The sequence below is a fragment of the Tachypleus tridentatus genome, chromosome 4, assembly GCF_004210375.1.
Source record: "Tachypleus tridentatus isolate NWPU-2018 chromosome 4, ASM421037v1, whole genome shotgun sequence".
NCBI lineage: Eukaryota > Metazoa > Arthropoda > Merostomata > Xiphosura > Limulidae > Tachypleus > Tachypleus tridentatus.
Window position 1 is genome coordinate 107840753 of NC_134828.1, and position 17413 is coordinate 107858165.

The 17413-nt window shown below is 31.6% G+C and overlaps 1 protein-coding gene across 1 annotated transcript in view; it reads right to left on the reverse strand.

Moving 5' to 3' along the window:
* Positions 1 to 11714: 11714 nt before the first annotated feature.
* Positions 11715 to 17413, reverse strand: part of LOC143249859 (disintegrin and metalloproteinase domain-containing protein 10-like) — a 68116-nt gene continuing 62417 nt past the window's right edge. Inside the window, exon 17 of the mRNA XM_076500420.1 lies at positions 11715 to 16856. Within this exon, the coding sequence (XP_076356535.1) occupies positions 16515 to 16856 (342 nt within the window). The 3' untranslated portion in view covers positions 11715 to 16514. The remainder of the gene's footprint in view (positions 16857 to 17413) is intronic.

Below are 17413 nucleotides of genomic sequence, written 5' to 3' on the forward strand. Positions count from 1 at the left end.
AGAACGTTTCTTATAAGGAAAGGTACACAGGATGGTAATAATTAATCAGTGCTTTGATGTCATCCATATTAGAGCATAAACCTCGACAGTTCCACTGTATCAAAGTGGCCATTTTTACTTGTGTATAGGCGAACTAGGTGGAAAGCTTTTCTGTTTTCGACCACGTCTTTTTCTTTATTTTCTTTATTCGAAGAAGGTGTATCGACCTCCATGGATTCTGCCCTGGGTCGATTTGGCAGGTATCTATCGTTGGAAGAATATTCCAGCGACTGAAGACGTTAATGAATGATCGCTCTGCATCTCGGGGCTGGAGAAGAAGATGGACCCGAAGAAACGCCCGTACGAAGAACCAAAGGAGTGAATCCAGGGATCTATCTGCTGGAAGGAATGGTAGAGACAGAGATGGGTTCTGACGTTGATTCATCAACTTTCTTAACCATGGAGAGCAAAAGATTTTTCATGTGGTTTGATAACAATTCTTTTGAGGCCACGGAGAGATCCGTCTGCTCTCTCACTCTAGCAGTGGAACGAAGTGTGGCAGCATACGTCCGAGATGGCGTGGAAGAAGTAACTTTCAAGCTTCGGGGTAGAAAATGTGAACCGTTTTCAAACCCTGTACCTCCTTTTCTTCCACCCAACATATACGACTACTACAATAGGAGCCACTACATTTAACACAGTGGGAGTATATTTCTCACTCATAAGCATTATGGTTCTTGTCACAACAACGAGCACACGTCAATGAACCTTGACATGATGTCTTTTAGTGGTCAAACCGCTTACATTGGAAACATCTGAGAGGGTTCGGAATATATGACCGTTCCTTGCAATTAAGGTAACCTGACTTGATGGTGGCAGATAAATGTGGTGATGAAAACATCAAAAGTAGGACATCGGTCGGCATCATAATTCCATCTTTCCGAGTGGAAATACGCTTACTGCAGAAATTCCTTAGGTGGAGAAACTCGCGAGGATCTCTGACCCGGGATGTTCTTCAAATCCTTCTCCACAATAACTCCTCGTGACGAATTTAAAGTAGCATGGATAATAATACACAGGACTGTGAAATAAGTAATCTTTACTACAATACAACATACGATAATTACGAGGCACCAAGAAATACTACACATCATATCCAACATGTAGAATTGGTTTTACTTAGCCTATTGCCATAGAGCTTTTGAACAATTATGTAGATACCGGACAGTACAAATAGTGCGTGATAACAAAATTGTAATACAGAATGGATAGCGTGGTCCGTTATGGAAAGTAGTGGAACAGATGCCGTAAGACTTCTGTTTAAAACATGAAGAATAAATTGATAAGTCCATGTCTATGTATTTTACAAAATGAACTGCTGAATATATTTTTCCCTAACAAATTAGCACGAGTAGCAGATGAAACATTCACTGAGAAATGTACGACGTTCTTTGGAACACCATTTCATTGCTTATAGAACTACAGATGGTAAAAACTCAGTATTCACTGTATCGTCACGATTTGGTCGTCTGGCTTAATGGGCTTTTCAAACCGTTAGGTTAAAACTTCAAGTAGTCGATTTGCTAGAGTTCATCGATAACACTATGTAACAAAATGTCCACTTTTTATTGTTCCTGGACAGAACGTGTTATTTACAAATTGCTTATGCCTAAAGTAAATGGAAAATACCTATTTTTCTCTTCAATCTTTGGTTTTATGACCTGGGATACGTGAAAGTGATTTACATTACAGTCGCAAATCTCGAAAAATTACTCACTTCTAAATATTTTTGTATAACTTCAGTATAAATACATGTAAATCTTGATTCATATGTTGTTTTATTCAGACCTTATGTAAATGAAAATGTGTAAATTTGACCGTTTTTACATAGAAAATAGGTTAATTTCTAAATTTCATTATCCAGGTCAAAAAAGCAAAGTTTGAAGGGAATAATGACCATTTTCTGTACTTTTACAAAATAAGCAATTAAGAAATAACACGTACTATCCAGGAACAAAATTTATGTTACATAGTGTAATACACACTTTCTGTAACTCTTATGCACAGTTATCTACAAAACGTGAACATTCCTGAATACAGAATGTTTGAGGAGATCTAATAATGATTCTTATAGTTTACATATGAGAAAAGGAATAACAGGAAAATCAATAAGAATGAATTATATTAAGTGAAAGCTAAGTGTGAAAGATGTACAGCCGTATAAACTATGAATAAAAAGGACCACAAAATGAAAGTTAAGTGTGAAAGGTGTAGACATATGTAATATATGAACCAAAGTGAGCATACAACAAATAGAATGTGTTACGTGCAAGTTAGTGTAAAATATTATTAAAAGTTAGGAACAAGTAATGTGAATTTAGGTTACACTAACATTGACTGACTGTCTTTCTTCTATAGCCTATTACCTTGAAACGAGGAGCAGCTGGTCCTTTTACAGCTTTAAGCGAAATTATGTTTAAATAAAAACAAAACATATCATAATTCTTTAGATTTGGATTTCATGACACAGTCTAAAATTCCTAAACACTTCATAAGAATATATAATTATTAAACAAAAAGAAACATTAAACTCTAGTTTTGCTGCTTTTTTCTTAGTCCTTATAAGAAGTCAATGAAATGTTAACACAAAACGTTCACACTAAAAGTTAATGATTTCATTTAATCTCAGAAGCCAGGGGAACGTTCACACAAAAATTTAATGGCTGCATTTAGTTTCAGAAGCCAGAGGAACGTTCACACTAAAAGTTAATGATTTCATTTAGTCTCAGAAGCCATAGGAACGTTCACACTAAAAGTTAATGATTTCATTTAGTCTCAGAAGCCATGGGAACGTTCATACTAAAAGTTAATGATTTCATTTAGTCTCAGAAGCCATAGGAACGTTCACACTAAAAGCTACTGACTACGTTTAGACTTTATAAAGTCAAAAATGGGAATAGTGGATATAATAAATTTTAGGGCGAGGATCTTGACGATCCTGATCCGCAAAGGAACTCAGTGTTGAGTGTGAGTAATATTACAAAATATTGATGTATGAACACACATACAGTCACGGCTTAATTTCAAATCAAGAGGCTTGTACGCAACGACATTATAAACACGATGGAGGACGCTACGTAATTGCATATTTATTTATCGTAATCTACTTAACAGCACATTACAAACACGGAGCACTAACAGCACACGACAAGCACTTAACACCAGCTAACAATTCATAACAAATAGCCAATACTGTAGTTGATGTCGCGTGAGAAAATATACAGCAAAAAGTTATATTGCGCGACAAACACCAGCACTAGTTAACAACACATGCAAACTAGAAGGTACTAGTTAACAGCGCATATCAAATACATACATTAATAACAACACAGATTATTAAAAACATCTCAAACAAAATTTCTGTAAGTAGTTTATTACTATTCGACAATTACAACAAAACATTTTAAGCAGTTAAGAGTTTGTTTTGAATAATAGTTTGTATACGAAAGAGTTTCCTTTCTCTTAGGTTCTTAATAGTATATATACTTTTTTAGTCATTAGATATCGGAGGCAAACTCCATAAACGTTTCGAAAAAGAGAAGTACTTAAAGTAAATATATATATATTTATATACACACACACAAATAACAATTTTGTTTCTTATTTAGAGTTTCTGAAGCAACGAAAGTTTTTGCAAGTTATTTCCTAAGCCTAAAGTTTCTTGTCCGTAAATTGAAACCATATAAGGAAGCACAAATACAGTATTTTTTTCAAACGTGAGAGTACTTTCAAATTCTTTGTTATTTAGAACTTGGAATGTGAATCGGAGGCTTTTCGCGGCACGTTGCCTCACAAACGCCCTCTTCGTTTTGAGACTGCTAATGTTTTGTACATTATACACAAGTATCTCATAAATTGGTGGTTGATGCTATTAACTACTTAGCTTCGCTATACTCTATGTTAAACGACTAAACGTGTTGTATTCTGTAAACCACAAAACCATATTTAGAATTATGCTTACGCAATAAATGGTGATTTCCAGTAACTCTCTACGTATAGGTCCAGATACTTGTGTAGATCTCTGCATGCATGACTGAACATAACTGAGTGTTGTGTAGGCATACATTCAAGTTGTAGCACCATAACTCTTTCCTGGCATTCTTTTCACAGCTTTATGCTTTGTATAAAATCTGAGAAAAATAATGAAGTAACTTCATGGTGTGAGCAAGACCCAGGCCAATGTTTTTAAAGTTGGCAAGAAATTGTAGATTTCTCAAGTTAAAACAGTAAATAATCTCACAAAAAAGTAAACAAGCCAGTAGATACCAAAAGCACAAATCTTCTAAAATAAGAAAGCTACAGGTGTCTCTTTGAGAATCAGCTAAAATATTGAATCAGCAAATACCGTTCGAAGTGTCCAGTTGAATAATAATTTGCACAAAACAATATCTGTGCTAGCCGTCCCTAATTTAGCAGTGTATAGCTTTGTGGGCTACTCTTTTACCAACGAAATTTCTGAAACAAACAATTTGCCAAAACTTTCAATAAAATACTTTTAACAAATTTGGATAACTCGGTTTCCAAATTAGGTCTATTTTTTTTTACAACAGCATTGCATATGATTGTCTGAAACGTTTTAAGTTTTAGAACTATACGCAATATTTAAAGTTTAACGATAATCTTATTGCTAGTTTTAATAGAGAATTTCTCTATACTAGAATCCGTTACAAGAAATCATTTAATCATGCACTGATTTAGATTATTCGTCTTCAGGTGTAATAAATGGATTATCTAAGTATATTTTCTGATGTATTTTGCATTCAAAGAATTGCATTTGATCTTTAAATGTTTATTCATCACAATTGGAGGATAATGGAATCAAATATTCTACCTTCTAGCCCCTCGGTGGACTCGGCAGATAACTCGATGTGACTTTGCTATAAAAATACAAGCAAACAAATAAGCCTTCCAACCTGTTCTTAAGCTATGAATTGACTTTTCAGTGTTCTATGTTTATTTTGCTAATTTTATATGATTTTTTAGGAAGGAATGAGTTTAAATGTAGTCTCTTTCGTTATCTGTTAATCCTTGTTCGAACAGCTTTAGACAGTTGTTCTTCCATTTAGCTATGTGGACAGTTTGTGATCTTGTGAACAGTACATAAGAGAGCTGCATTAATAAAATATTAATATGTATGGAAATTGTACAACAATTTTAATTTATTTTTAAATAAACTATAAAGGTTTGTTTGTTTGTTTTTGAATTTCGCACAAAGCTACTCGAGGGCTATCTGTGCTAGCCGTTCCTAATTTAGCAGTGTAAGACTTGAGGGAAGGCAGCTAGTCATCACCACCCACCGCCAACTATAAAGATATAAGAATTATCTTATTTCTATATTTGTTTAAACACAAATGTGGTTTATCTACACTATGCTCAAAACGTAGATCAAACTGTTAATATTCGATTTTATTAGTATCGTGTATATGTTTTCTTATTGCAAAGCCACATCGGGCTATCTGCTGAGTCCACGGAGGGGAATCGAATCATTGATTTTAGCGTTGTAAATCCGTAGACTTACCACTGTACTAGCGTGGGACTATTCGTTTTTTAAGAGTTTTTTTTACTTCCAAGTTATTAATGAGAACAACCCCATTAGTAAAGCAGCATGTTGAAATGTCATCCATTAAAGCAATTGGTAATTTTAGATAGTTTTAGGCAACTGATCCCGAAGTAACAAGAAGGTTTGTTGAAGTAATATGTTCATGTGGAAAATGGCGATGTAGGGCGCCTGTGTTACCGCATTAGGTTAAGCTAGAGGCGAAGCACAGTTAGATATCTAGTTGGTTTGAGAATCACGAGTTAATGAAATATGAAAAAATAAAACCAGCATCTAGCATCTTAGAGTAAGAAGTTAACAGTGAAAAGTTACTGGCACCAATTTGGTAGTACAGTAAAGGCTACTAAAAATTTTGATGTTAATACCTAAAATCGGCACCTTGAAGTACGGTTCATTACGGCAGTTTGTAGAAGCGGTACAAATGAAAACGCAACCGGCTCACCATCACAGTAACCAATTACTTGATAGATTCGGTTCTTGTTTTGGGAAAGTCCAGTGGGTTCCAAAAACACCAAGAACTTCCAAATCTCCACGTCAATCTAAGTATATACATAAACTAAAACGTAAAACGATCTAAAATAAATAGGTGGTATTTAAGCCAACCCTTGTCAACGCTAAGTGTATCACATATACTTAAGACAACAATATTTTGTTACTAAGTGACAAACCTAGTGTTATCAAAGAGAAACTGGTTTCTTTAAATATTAGATTAAAAAGAGAAACTAACAAACCAATGTCAAATATTTTGATTATTGAACTGAAACAGAAAATATTGAAATTACTAATGGGATTAATATATGCCTTATAGCTAAGTTTCTAGCCCACCTAAACGGTATCTTAAAAGTATGTTATAATTATGTACTTCCTGTTTCTTAAAAATGAACGAAAATATTTTCCAAACTAATTAATACATGGACAAGCTGAAAACATTGCTGATATTTGAACACACGTCTTTTATTATTTGTATAATTTTGATACTTGTCAAAATGTCTGATTGTTTAATTGATTGATATGATTACTACATAAACAGAATTACTGATTTAGTATTTGTCTTCATCTTAGCTTTATATTTTGTAATTATAAAATCTGTAGATGAGCTATGTAGTTGATTAATAAGTGTTCTTTGTGTACAGTCTTATCCCGCATATATTATAATTTGTCCATACGTAACTACAAAACACTCTAAACAATACTTAGAATGATACAACGAACGTCATGTATAATAATTCTACTTGACATTTTTTATTATAAAAGAACGTATTTACTGAAAACTTAATGTTATGTATTTTAGTCTAATCCTTAAAATGTGAATTGTTTCTAATGCAAGTGTAGCCAAATAAACCTTTGAAACTCTGATCGTCCCCCGCTGTGACAACAGTAAGTCTGCGGATTTGCACAGCTAAAATCAGTGATATTAATTGGGATCGATTCCTCTCGGTGGACACAGAAAATGGCTCGACCTGGCTTTGATATAATAAAAGTGCAAACACTGACTACTGAAGTGTATTTATGACATCGCTGATGAATATTAGAGATGTTTATTTTTGATACTCATAAAAAACATCATGAAACTACAGAGGTTGAGTATGTTATATTAAAACGATTTTGAAATCTCGCTACGTCATTAAAGTCCGTATCATCATGTCTGATCATGCATTAACAATAATCCTGCAGTAGAGTTTACTATGTAAAAGGCTCCTTCATAAATCTTTTATGTCCAAATCACAGCACTCTTCCCTACTTGCTTTTAATAATTCATACAATTTGCAAAAACGAAGTTTTCCATCGCCCATTTCAGCAGTTCGTTACAACAGAAGTTCAAAAGCACTGTGTTCTGCGACTTGACTGTATGTTTTTACGTGGAATAATAATTTTATTCTCCAGCTGCTGGAATATATTTTAACGGATTTACTGTTATATATTTACTTTAATATTTATGTTTGTTTCAATTTAATATACATTTAGAAATGTATGTAACTTATGTTGTTAAATGTGTATTGATCTAGTCAAGCCTGTTCTCTGAATTTGTAGATTCTCGAGAGTAAGAATGAACAATGTATGCTTTACGTAAGTGCTAGCGTATCTTCGAATATTGCTGTGCTAACTGAATTTTCTAGAACTTCGCCTAAAGATCATAAATCGCAATAATTTAATGCTGTTGCAAGTTTGCTGCAGTTAGTATACTTTTTGCCTCAGAATCTATAATTACAAATGCCTATTAATCGGAAAACTAAAGATAATTGACCAGGAACGTTTAGGTTTCAAACATGGCAAAATTCAGTGAATTGACTTCGGATGTCAATATTTATACGAATACATTGCGTAGCGGAACAAAACTCGGGTGTGAAGAATAGAACAAGCTATCATTCGCCTCAAGTGAAGTGTAGCTGTAGAGCAACATAAAAGTAATTTGTGCCTTGTGACCCATCGACAAAGTTTTAGTTCCAGACCGGATAAAGGAATTAATATTGTTTGTAAGTTTGTAAAACTTTTATATACAAATCATTATTTGTAATAACAGTTATATTGTTATATTATATTGCTGTTTGTATATTAAGATATACTTGTGTTAAGAAAGAAAATTGTGTGTATCAATCTTGTTGGCAAATATCATAAATTTTATAAAGCTTGACATTCAATTAACTTCTAAAATAAATTAAAATTTCCAGCTATTTGAAATCGTTAGGCGTCACGCACGTAACATAATAAATTGGGGTCTCGTCTGAAATAAATTATAATACATAAAAGCATGCTAATACTACAGTTGAACGGATATTTCTTGGAAACAGATTGCGAACACGACTTGTGTCATTTTTCCAGATGGAGATCTTTATTGATGATGTTTCGTTGAGGCACATGGACGGCTTATCCATTGAACTTTGTGTTAAAGAATTTTGTCTGTTACATGACGCCTCTTTGGATACCATGGTTGGGATACAACTTGTAGGTCTCTTTCTGTATGGTCTTGGTGTCTCAAGTTAATACATATTCAGTTGCTTTCCAATGTAATTAATTACAAAGAGTGTCCTCCTCTTGGAAATTCTAAATCCCGATTTTGAACACATCTTTATGATTTGAGTGCATGGATATTTTGCGTCGGAGAGGACTGTTTCATATCTCTTCGAAAAACATTAATTATCTGTGTCACACGTTACTACGTAATGCTAAAGAATGTCAAAATATAGTTCTGATGCGTTTTGTTCTATAACATTTTACAAGAATTATGTTTGTCACGTGACCTCCTTATTTGCCTACTCAAAACCTAATTCAAAATATTTAACCTTATGTAGACAATGTTTATATTAGTCAGAAATATTAATTACAATGAAATATTATTTATTCTTTCAGAAGCTATTTTCAAGTAATGGAAATAAATATCTTACAGTGATAAATACCAGTTAAAAATGTCAGACCTTCACCAAGTCTCATTGTGTACTAAAGGTAGCATATCTTTTGTTCCTCTCATGCATATGTAGATTGCTCAACACAGAATGCGTTTTTAATTTATAAAGACTTAACAATTTTAAGCTTTAAACTAAAGTATTACAATTAAGACAGCATTGAGTAAAATATAAATCCATCTTACATAAAGCTCTTTTACCTACTAAGCAACTTACGATAAAAATACCTGCACTCTGACCAACACAGATATGTGTTAGTTATTTTTTAAATTTCGCACGAAGCTACTCGAGGGCTATCTGCGCTAGCCGTCCCTAATTTTGCAGTGTAAGACTAGAGGGAAGGCAGCTGGTCATTACCACCAACCGCCAACTCTTTTACCAACGAATAGTGGGATTGACCGTAAAATTATAACGCCCCACGACTGAAATGGCGAGCATGTTTGGTGGGACCGGGATTCGAACCCGCTACCCTCGGATTACGAGTCTAACGCCATACCGGGCCCCACAGAGATGTGAAAATGTCAATTGTTCTTATGTTAATTCTCGCAAAATATAATGTTGGGTAACAAAGGGCGAGCATGTTTGGTATGACGGGGATTCGAACCATCAACCCTAAGATAATAAGTCGAGTGCCTTGATCACCTGACTATGCTGGGCCTTCGACCTTTAGGTCGTCACAAACATAACATGAGGTTGGCCTAAGAGGGTCAAAACGTTGTTCTGTACTTTATTTTGATTAAATTTTTAACACCCATACCAGCAGTCTTTGGTATACATTTTAACTTCAAGTGGGTTTCCCGTCATCATAAATGTCACTGCAAATAATACAGGATGATTTGTCAATATATGATATATTACTTTTTACATAAAAGTAAATACAAATAGGTGATTGATGTTACAGAGTAATAATTCTCGTCTGTGTATATATGGATACATAAATTTATCAGCAACTATGAATCTAGTCTATCTAAATTTAAAAAAAAAATGTTTTAAAGGAAATATAGGCCTTTTTCACTGACATAACATTATTTTAAAAATATTTCGAACTATTAAGCCTACATCTACTTAAAATGTTTCAAGAAATGTAACTTTTTTCTTGTGTACCAAATGGAGCGTTTTGTATCAGACATTTTGTGGTTTGACTGAAATAATTCATTCAAAACACAACTGAAACATACAAAATTTTAATAATTAAAATTTATAACAAGAGAAAAGAAGTATAATTGTATATTTTAATTTTTTTTGTCTAAGCCTATATAATTCAATGTTTTGGAATCTTTAACAATAATACAGACACTTTATCTACACTGTTTTCATAAGCAATGAATTTGACAATACATTTATCGTTATCTAATTATAAATATTTATTATCCTGAGAATGTAGGTCTACAATTTATGTACCAAAGTTTAATATATTCTACAAGTTTTAATTAAAATACAGTAGTATTTTAGTATCATGCAATGTAAAAACAAGATACTTTTTTTAACTACACAGTACAACCAAAAACTATATCATACCTTAATAGTATCACTATTAACTATATCAAATTAGGCTATTATTACATGTTACTTTATATATAAAAGACAACTAACAATAATTATAAAATATTTCAGTAAACATTAACAATTCCACAGAGTCACCACAATATTCTATTTTGTTTTTCTTTGATCAAACAGAATAGGAAAATACATTTTCTTCAGTCTTCATCTGAAAATTTAACATTTTGAATAATTTACACCTTTTGAACGTAATGTTCCTGACAAAATCAGTATTTTGTCTTACATCTTTACTACTTAATTAATAAGAACTAATTAATGAAAATACAGAGGAGTGTATAGTAATATATATCTTTCTCTATTCTAATATGTATCTTTCTTATCGAGTACAATTAAGTAGAGTTGCCAACTCTTGAGAGATAAATAAACAGCACTGCTATTCACAACAAGCAGTACTTCCTTTTGAAATAAACCCAAAACATACAGTATAGATTTCCAAAATTACTCTCATGGCTTCCCTCAAATAGTGAATTGCACGACTTAGTTGGAATGTTGAATGTGTCAAGGAGCCAGGCCAGAAAACTCACGATTCTAAGTGTGTTTTTTATTTGAATAGGAGTACGAACAGAATGATTCTAAAAATATAATGATGTGTATACTATTCATTGTTCAGTATATCACCAAAACCACTCCTACAACCATTGTATTGTGTTTGAGGGTAACTATTATGAAAAAGCCCAAATAAATTACTTACACACAAAACAAGCCCAAAACAAATCCACACCTCTCAAAGAATTAAAGTAAGTTTTAAGAAAAGCAAGACCAGTTCCACTTATTAAAAGCAGACTTCACAACACTATATTTGAGGCCTTTTGCCTGACAACAAGGCAGCTGGGATATGATAAACACAGTAGTGGCTGATCCTGTATTTAAGCTATGAAACTGCTTGATACAATGACAACTGTGATTTGAACTAAATTAAGTTGATGAATTTATTGTCAAATTTATTTACGTCACAGTATATCATAATTAGGAAAATGGTTTCTTGACACTACATTTACTTTAACATCATATATTATTAACTACTATTCTCTTCAGTTACTCAACTCAATATTCATCCAGTCATCTATAATATCAATGTTCATAGTTTCCTTATAGCAAATGGTATTTGATAGAAAATATCATAGATTTGAATATGGATAAAAAATTACAAACAGACATATAAAACAATCTTTTTTTAATGTCATAAAAAAAACACATAAATTATAATTTGACACACATTTCTTAAGCTCTCAAATACAGTTTCTAGTTAGGGCCAACTCAAAGCAAAGCTAAATTTTTCAATCCCTAGATTAATTGGTAATAATGAGAATTACAGGGAAATTCAAACTATCTTAGTGTTACTTAATACATTTAAACATTACAACATGTAGCTACAAAAGGATGACAACATAATGTAACTGTATAGCATATTAAGTATCCTGATGAAGTGAATATTTACAGCAATTAAAAAAAATTGGACATTCATTTAAATTTGAGGAAAAGACTAGATCCATATAAAAAAATCCCACAATTAAAAACATGAAATCTAAGAAGTTAAACCTGTTACAGTTCTCTTTAAATTTTATCTACTGCTAGCCAGTATCTCAAAATTCTCCAAAAAAATATCCAATGGAGATTTTCTGGCTGCTAAGTTTCCTTCTAAAGTAGCAGTTCAAGACTTTAATCAATTTATTTTTACTAAACTGAGGGTGGCCAAATCACCCATTAAACAATTGTATCTGTTAAAAGTTGTTTACACCTTCTGAGATAAATCTGGTCAACATATGATTGGCACATGTTAAAGAAATCCATGAGTTGATAGGCATTCCTAAGTAGACACACGAAAGAGACACAATGGTTGGACTGACCAGACCAGACAGAACTTTTAGCAGCATAGTTCCTACAAACTGCAAATACTGCTACCCCTCCAAAGTCAAAACATCTTACCATATTAGGCAAATGCATGCTGTGCATTGCCTAAGCCTAAAGTTTGCTCTGGTTTCTAGTATTCTCTTGATTCACATTCACCCATCAACTTAAACATGTCAAGCCTAAATTCTCATGTACAGAAAATATGTGAAACACTTCCCTCTACCTAACTGGTGGTTATAATAAACTTATAAGGACTGATCTTTAATCACACCAGCCTTCAAATATTACACCATTCAAATGTAAACAAAAGAAATAGAACCTACCACACTCTTATGCAAAATTATGAAAGTAATGTCCACCTAAAAATAATTTACTATAATTTATAACCATTATCAGCATATTTTTGATACCCTGTTTTTAAAAAAAATAAAAGTTTTCTTACACTTTGTTCATTTGAGACTGTTTGAAAATGTTTTTTATTCATTCAAAATAAATTTTGTTCATTTAATATTAGATTGAGGAATAATTTGTGAGCGTTTTTAAATAATTTCATTCAAGCATTACATGCAAGACTATACAATACTTCAATGCATGAACACATTACACCCAAAACATTTATTATGATACTTTATTTCATGTAATACCTAGGTATACAGTATGCATTGTTTTAAACGAAATTGCAAGAAATTAAATGCAAAAAGCAGATGGTGTCGAAAATGCTCGATTTTGTCCACTTGACATTCCATTTAATGAGCTGAAAATGAAAGCAAAAATTAAAGACATATGAAAATCAAATACACCATCTATTAGAGCAAAAAATTATCTACCAAATGATATGAAATATTTTGCGAAAGCGTTTCATTTATGAATATATTTTTTTAACTTGAAAAAACGCTCACGAATTATTCCTCAACCCAATACATAAGCACTCTTACTTGATGTCTGAAAGCAACACTTCCGAAACATTATAACCCCAGCAACCTAAATTATAGAATCACATTATGCTATCTTTCATTTAACTGTAACATTCCTACACAACAATTTTCAAACTAAAATAGATGAACAAGGAAGCAATATATAAATGTATTCTAGAGCCCAAGAATACCAAGATCTAAGAATTATTTCTTTTGAGATCACATGTAGAAAATGAATCATCATGAAATTAAAAATAAAATTACAGCAAACTCTTTTTGAAAAACAGGTAACTAATATCAAAACAAAAATGCTTTAGAAAAACTGAAATTTTTAAAACAGAACAAAAAAACCTAAAAACGTTGTTGATAATAAATCCAACAACAAACAAACAGTAAATGTTAAATGACTAGTAACAATTGTGGTCATAAATCAGTAAAGAATTTATCATAAACAAGCAACTAATCTTAATGACTAGTGACTCACTGATAATAAAGTTGCAGATTTTTTACTGACTAGTAACATTTACTACAAACAAGCAGCACATCGTTAACAATTAGAAATGATCACTTAAATATCTCATTTATAAAACATCAGTATATTATTTGGATAAGAAGTAAAGAATTTTCTTAATGCATATAACTTGGAACTTCAGAATTTATAACCTCATTAAAAAATGTTTACTTTTTCTTAGCTGCCTCTGCTTAAAATTATTAAAGCATGTTTTAATTCATATTTTTGACTATACTAAATATAAAATCGAATTTGAAAAATAGTCAGAAAAATTTCATTCAAAATTCTGTTTATAATATCAGGAGGAAATTTCACAACATGATATACAAATTAATGTTAATTCAACAAGGTCTCTTGTATTCAATTTAACATAAAGTTTATCAACAGTATTCTTTCAACAATCTACTCAGCATAAATATTGGAAAACCAACAGATTATAAATAATGAATTCTATATCAGTAGGGTAACAATCACAGCATGCTAGTTCACTTAAAACACACTTTCAAGTGTTTTAGAGAAATGCAATATATCACACAACCTTTCTTTGTGTGTAAAGGACAAAACTTATTATATAATTAAAAAGACATCCAATCAAAGTAGAAATAAATATATTAATGGTATTGATACGAAAAAAATAAAGATTCCATCAAAATTGAAATAGTTTAAAACAAAATACACCTGAAATACTGGGATCCTTCTATAATTTTTAGGAATGATATATATTAATATAGAAAAAGATACACTGTACAGACAAAAATAAGCCTGAAACTATTTCAGTGCAATAACAGTGAGAAATGTAATCACAGTTATAGTTAAAATAATTAAAAATAATAAGTGTGTGAAAAAAAGGATGAGATGCAGACCTTAAAAATGTACTTTGAGCAACATAAACTTGCTAACAGTAGCATAGTGGCATGACTAATACCAGGAAGCAACAACAGGTAGATTATAATGAAATTAAGCCTCTTAATAGCCAGAAAGATTCATTTTATGTCACAATCAAGCAGTTGCAACAATATTTGTAGAAATCGAGTTTCTGTGGAGTTTCTTGGTATAACCAATTATTGTGGAATGTATATATGAAATGACAATATTTGTAGAAATCGAGTTTCTGTCGAGTTTCTTGGTATAACCAATTATTGTGGAATGTATATATGAAATGACAATATTTGTAGAAATCGAGTTTCTGTGGAGTTTCTTGGTATAACCAATTATTGTGGAATGTATATATGAAATGTTACCAGTCACTGGTATAACCAATTATTGTGGAATGTATATATGAAATGACAATATTTGTAGAAATCGAGTTTCTGTGGAGTTTCTTGGTATAACCAATTATTGTGGAATGTATATATGAAATGTTACCAGTCACTGGTATAACCAATTATTGTGGAATGTATATATGAAATGTTACCAGTCACTGGTATAACCAAGTATTGTGGAATGTATATATGAAATGTTACCAGTCACTGGTATAACCAATTATTGTGGAATGTATATATGAAATGTTACCAGTCACTTCATTCGAATGTTTGAACATTACAAAAACACTAAGTGATAGCCTTGATCAAATTATGTTACTTCTTATATTAAAAAAACAACACAAAAATTAATATTTTAGTACTTAAAAAACAACATTATCTTGGACAGATTTGTTAAATTAATTTGAACAAGACTTTTATGGTATATTATATAAATGCTCTTGCATGTTTTTAACTACACTGAAAGACTACCAGTCATCATAGATGTTAAGAGATGATCAAACATATTATGGCCATTTCAAAATTAGGTCACACATATGATTAATAGCTTATGAAATATGAAAAGTATATATAAACACACACACATAGATACCTTCTGTTATGAAAAAAAACAACAGGTAGCACAACCTTTAATAGATATATTAGAAAAACAAATTGGTATAAGCTATTGAAAAAGAAACATTGTTTATAACTAAGGAAAATATTCATACCTTCAAATTATTAATATCTCTATTATAACAATATTCAACATCTGACACTCAGTACCAAACATTCCTAACCTACAGAATTTTATTAAAAATTAAAAAGATAATTTTTTCAAAATATTCTCAAAATAACTCAAATACAAAATAGTGGTTAAAAATATAATTTATTACAAAAATAAATAATTTTGTTTCAGTGCTACAACATGATTTCTCAGATTTCATCTAGTAAAAGAAAAATAAATAATAACATTACTGAAGCTACTAACTAAATAATTATATCCATTACTCGTATCCAAAGTCAGCTTATTGCCTGTACCATCACATAATTATGCCACTTAGGCTATATATACAGGGGACAGGTGTAGTAACAACACCAATAATATGAAATATCTAAATGTGAACTTTTAATGAATTAGCTCACTGTCAAGGAAGACAGAATAAAGATAAGTAAAGAACTTGTGTGACTCTTTTTTACTGTTTAGGTAGAAACATGTTTTTGATAATCAAATACTTGGTCTTGGAATAATATAATCTAATCTTTGATTGAATTTGAGTACTAGCAAATTCAGATCAGTTTTTCAGAATACAATAAGCATCAGCAGTTTCTTATTCTTTTGATCATTGATTCTTTGTATCAAAATCAATTGTTACTACAAGTGATTCCACCTTACTGTTACTGAAAACATCAGCATGCCTTCTCATGAAATTAACTTTTTCACATCCGATGGTTTAAATATGACTGTAAGTGTTGACTTGGTCCTGGTGGTAGTCTTGTATGATCAGGTTGAAACCATCTTTGCTGCTGTTTTTCATGGTGATGACTTCTTTTTTTCCTATCATAATTTTGATTTCTTTGGTCTTTATGATTTCGAGACGACCTGGAATGAGAACATGATGCAATAGTGACGTAAGGTGGAGGAGGATCATCATAACCATCTCTATCTGCTCTAACTTGGAGCTCCATCCTGTCGTCATAACCATCTCTATGAAGCATTCTATCTGCTCTAACTTGAAGCTCCGTACTATTCTGGAACTGTTCTAATGTAGATCTGTGTCTCTGAAATTGGTATAAATGGAAAATTAGATGGAAGATATCCACAAGTAATCAAATGTAATATGAACAAATTCATCTGGATAGCCATCCAAAATCATAAAATTAAAACATATACCTGTTATATGCCCTTCAAACTCGATTTAAAGTAACTGTTTTAAGCCAAGAACAAATTGCCTCAATTACTTACAAAAAATATCTAAAAAATGTAAGTGTACAATACATATAAATGTGAAATGAAATCACTAACTAATTTTGGTACCTAGAATTCCCTTTACCCTTTTGACTAAAGCTGCTTTAAACTTCCATGAAATTTTTGCAAGCCTTAAACTGTACAAAGTACATTTGCATTCAACTGCTAAAGGCAGTCAATGCCCTATATGGTGAATCAGCAGTAAACTGGTCAATAATGTCAAACAAACATTTACTTTATATCAAAATGTAGGTCATTTAAAATAAGTATTCTTATAAGATTCTGAACAACAGTTGTAGGAAACTTACAATTTACTGGTCAATAATGTCGAACAAACATTTACTTTATATCAAAATGTAGGTCATTTAAA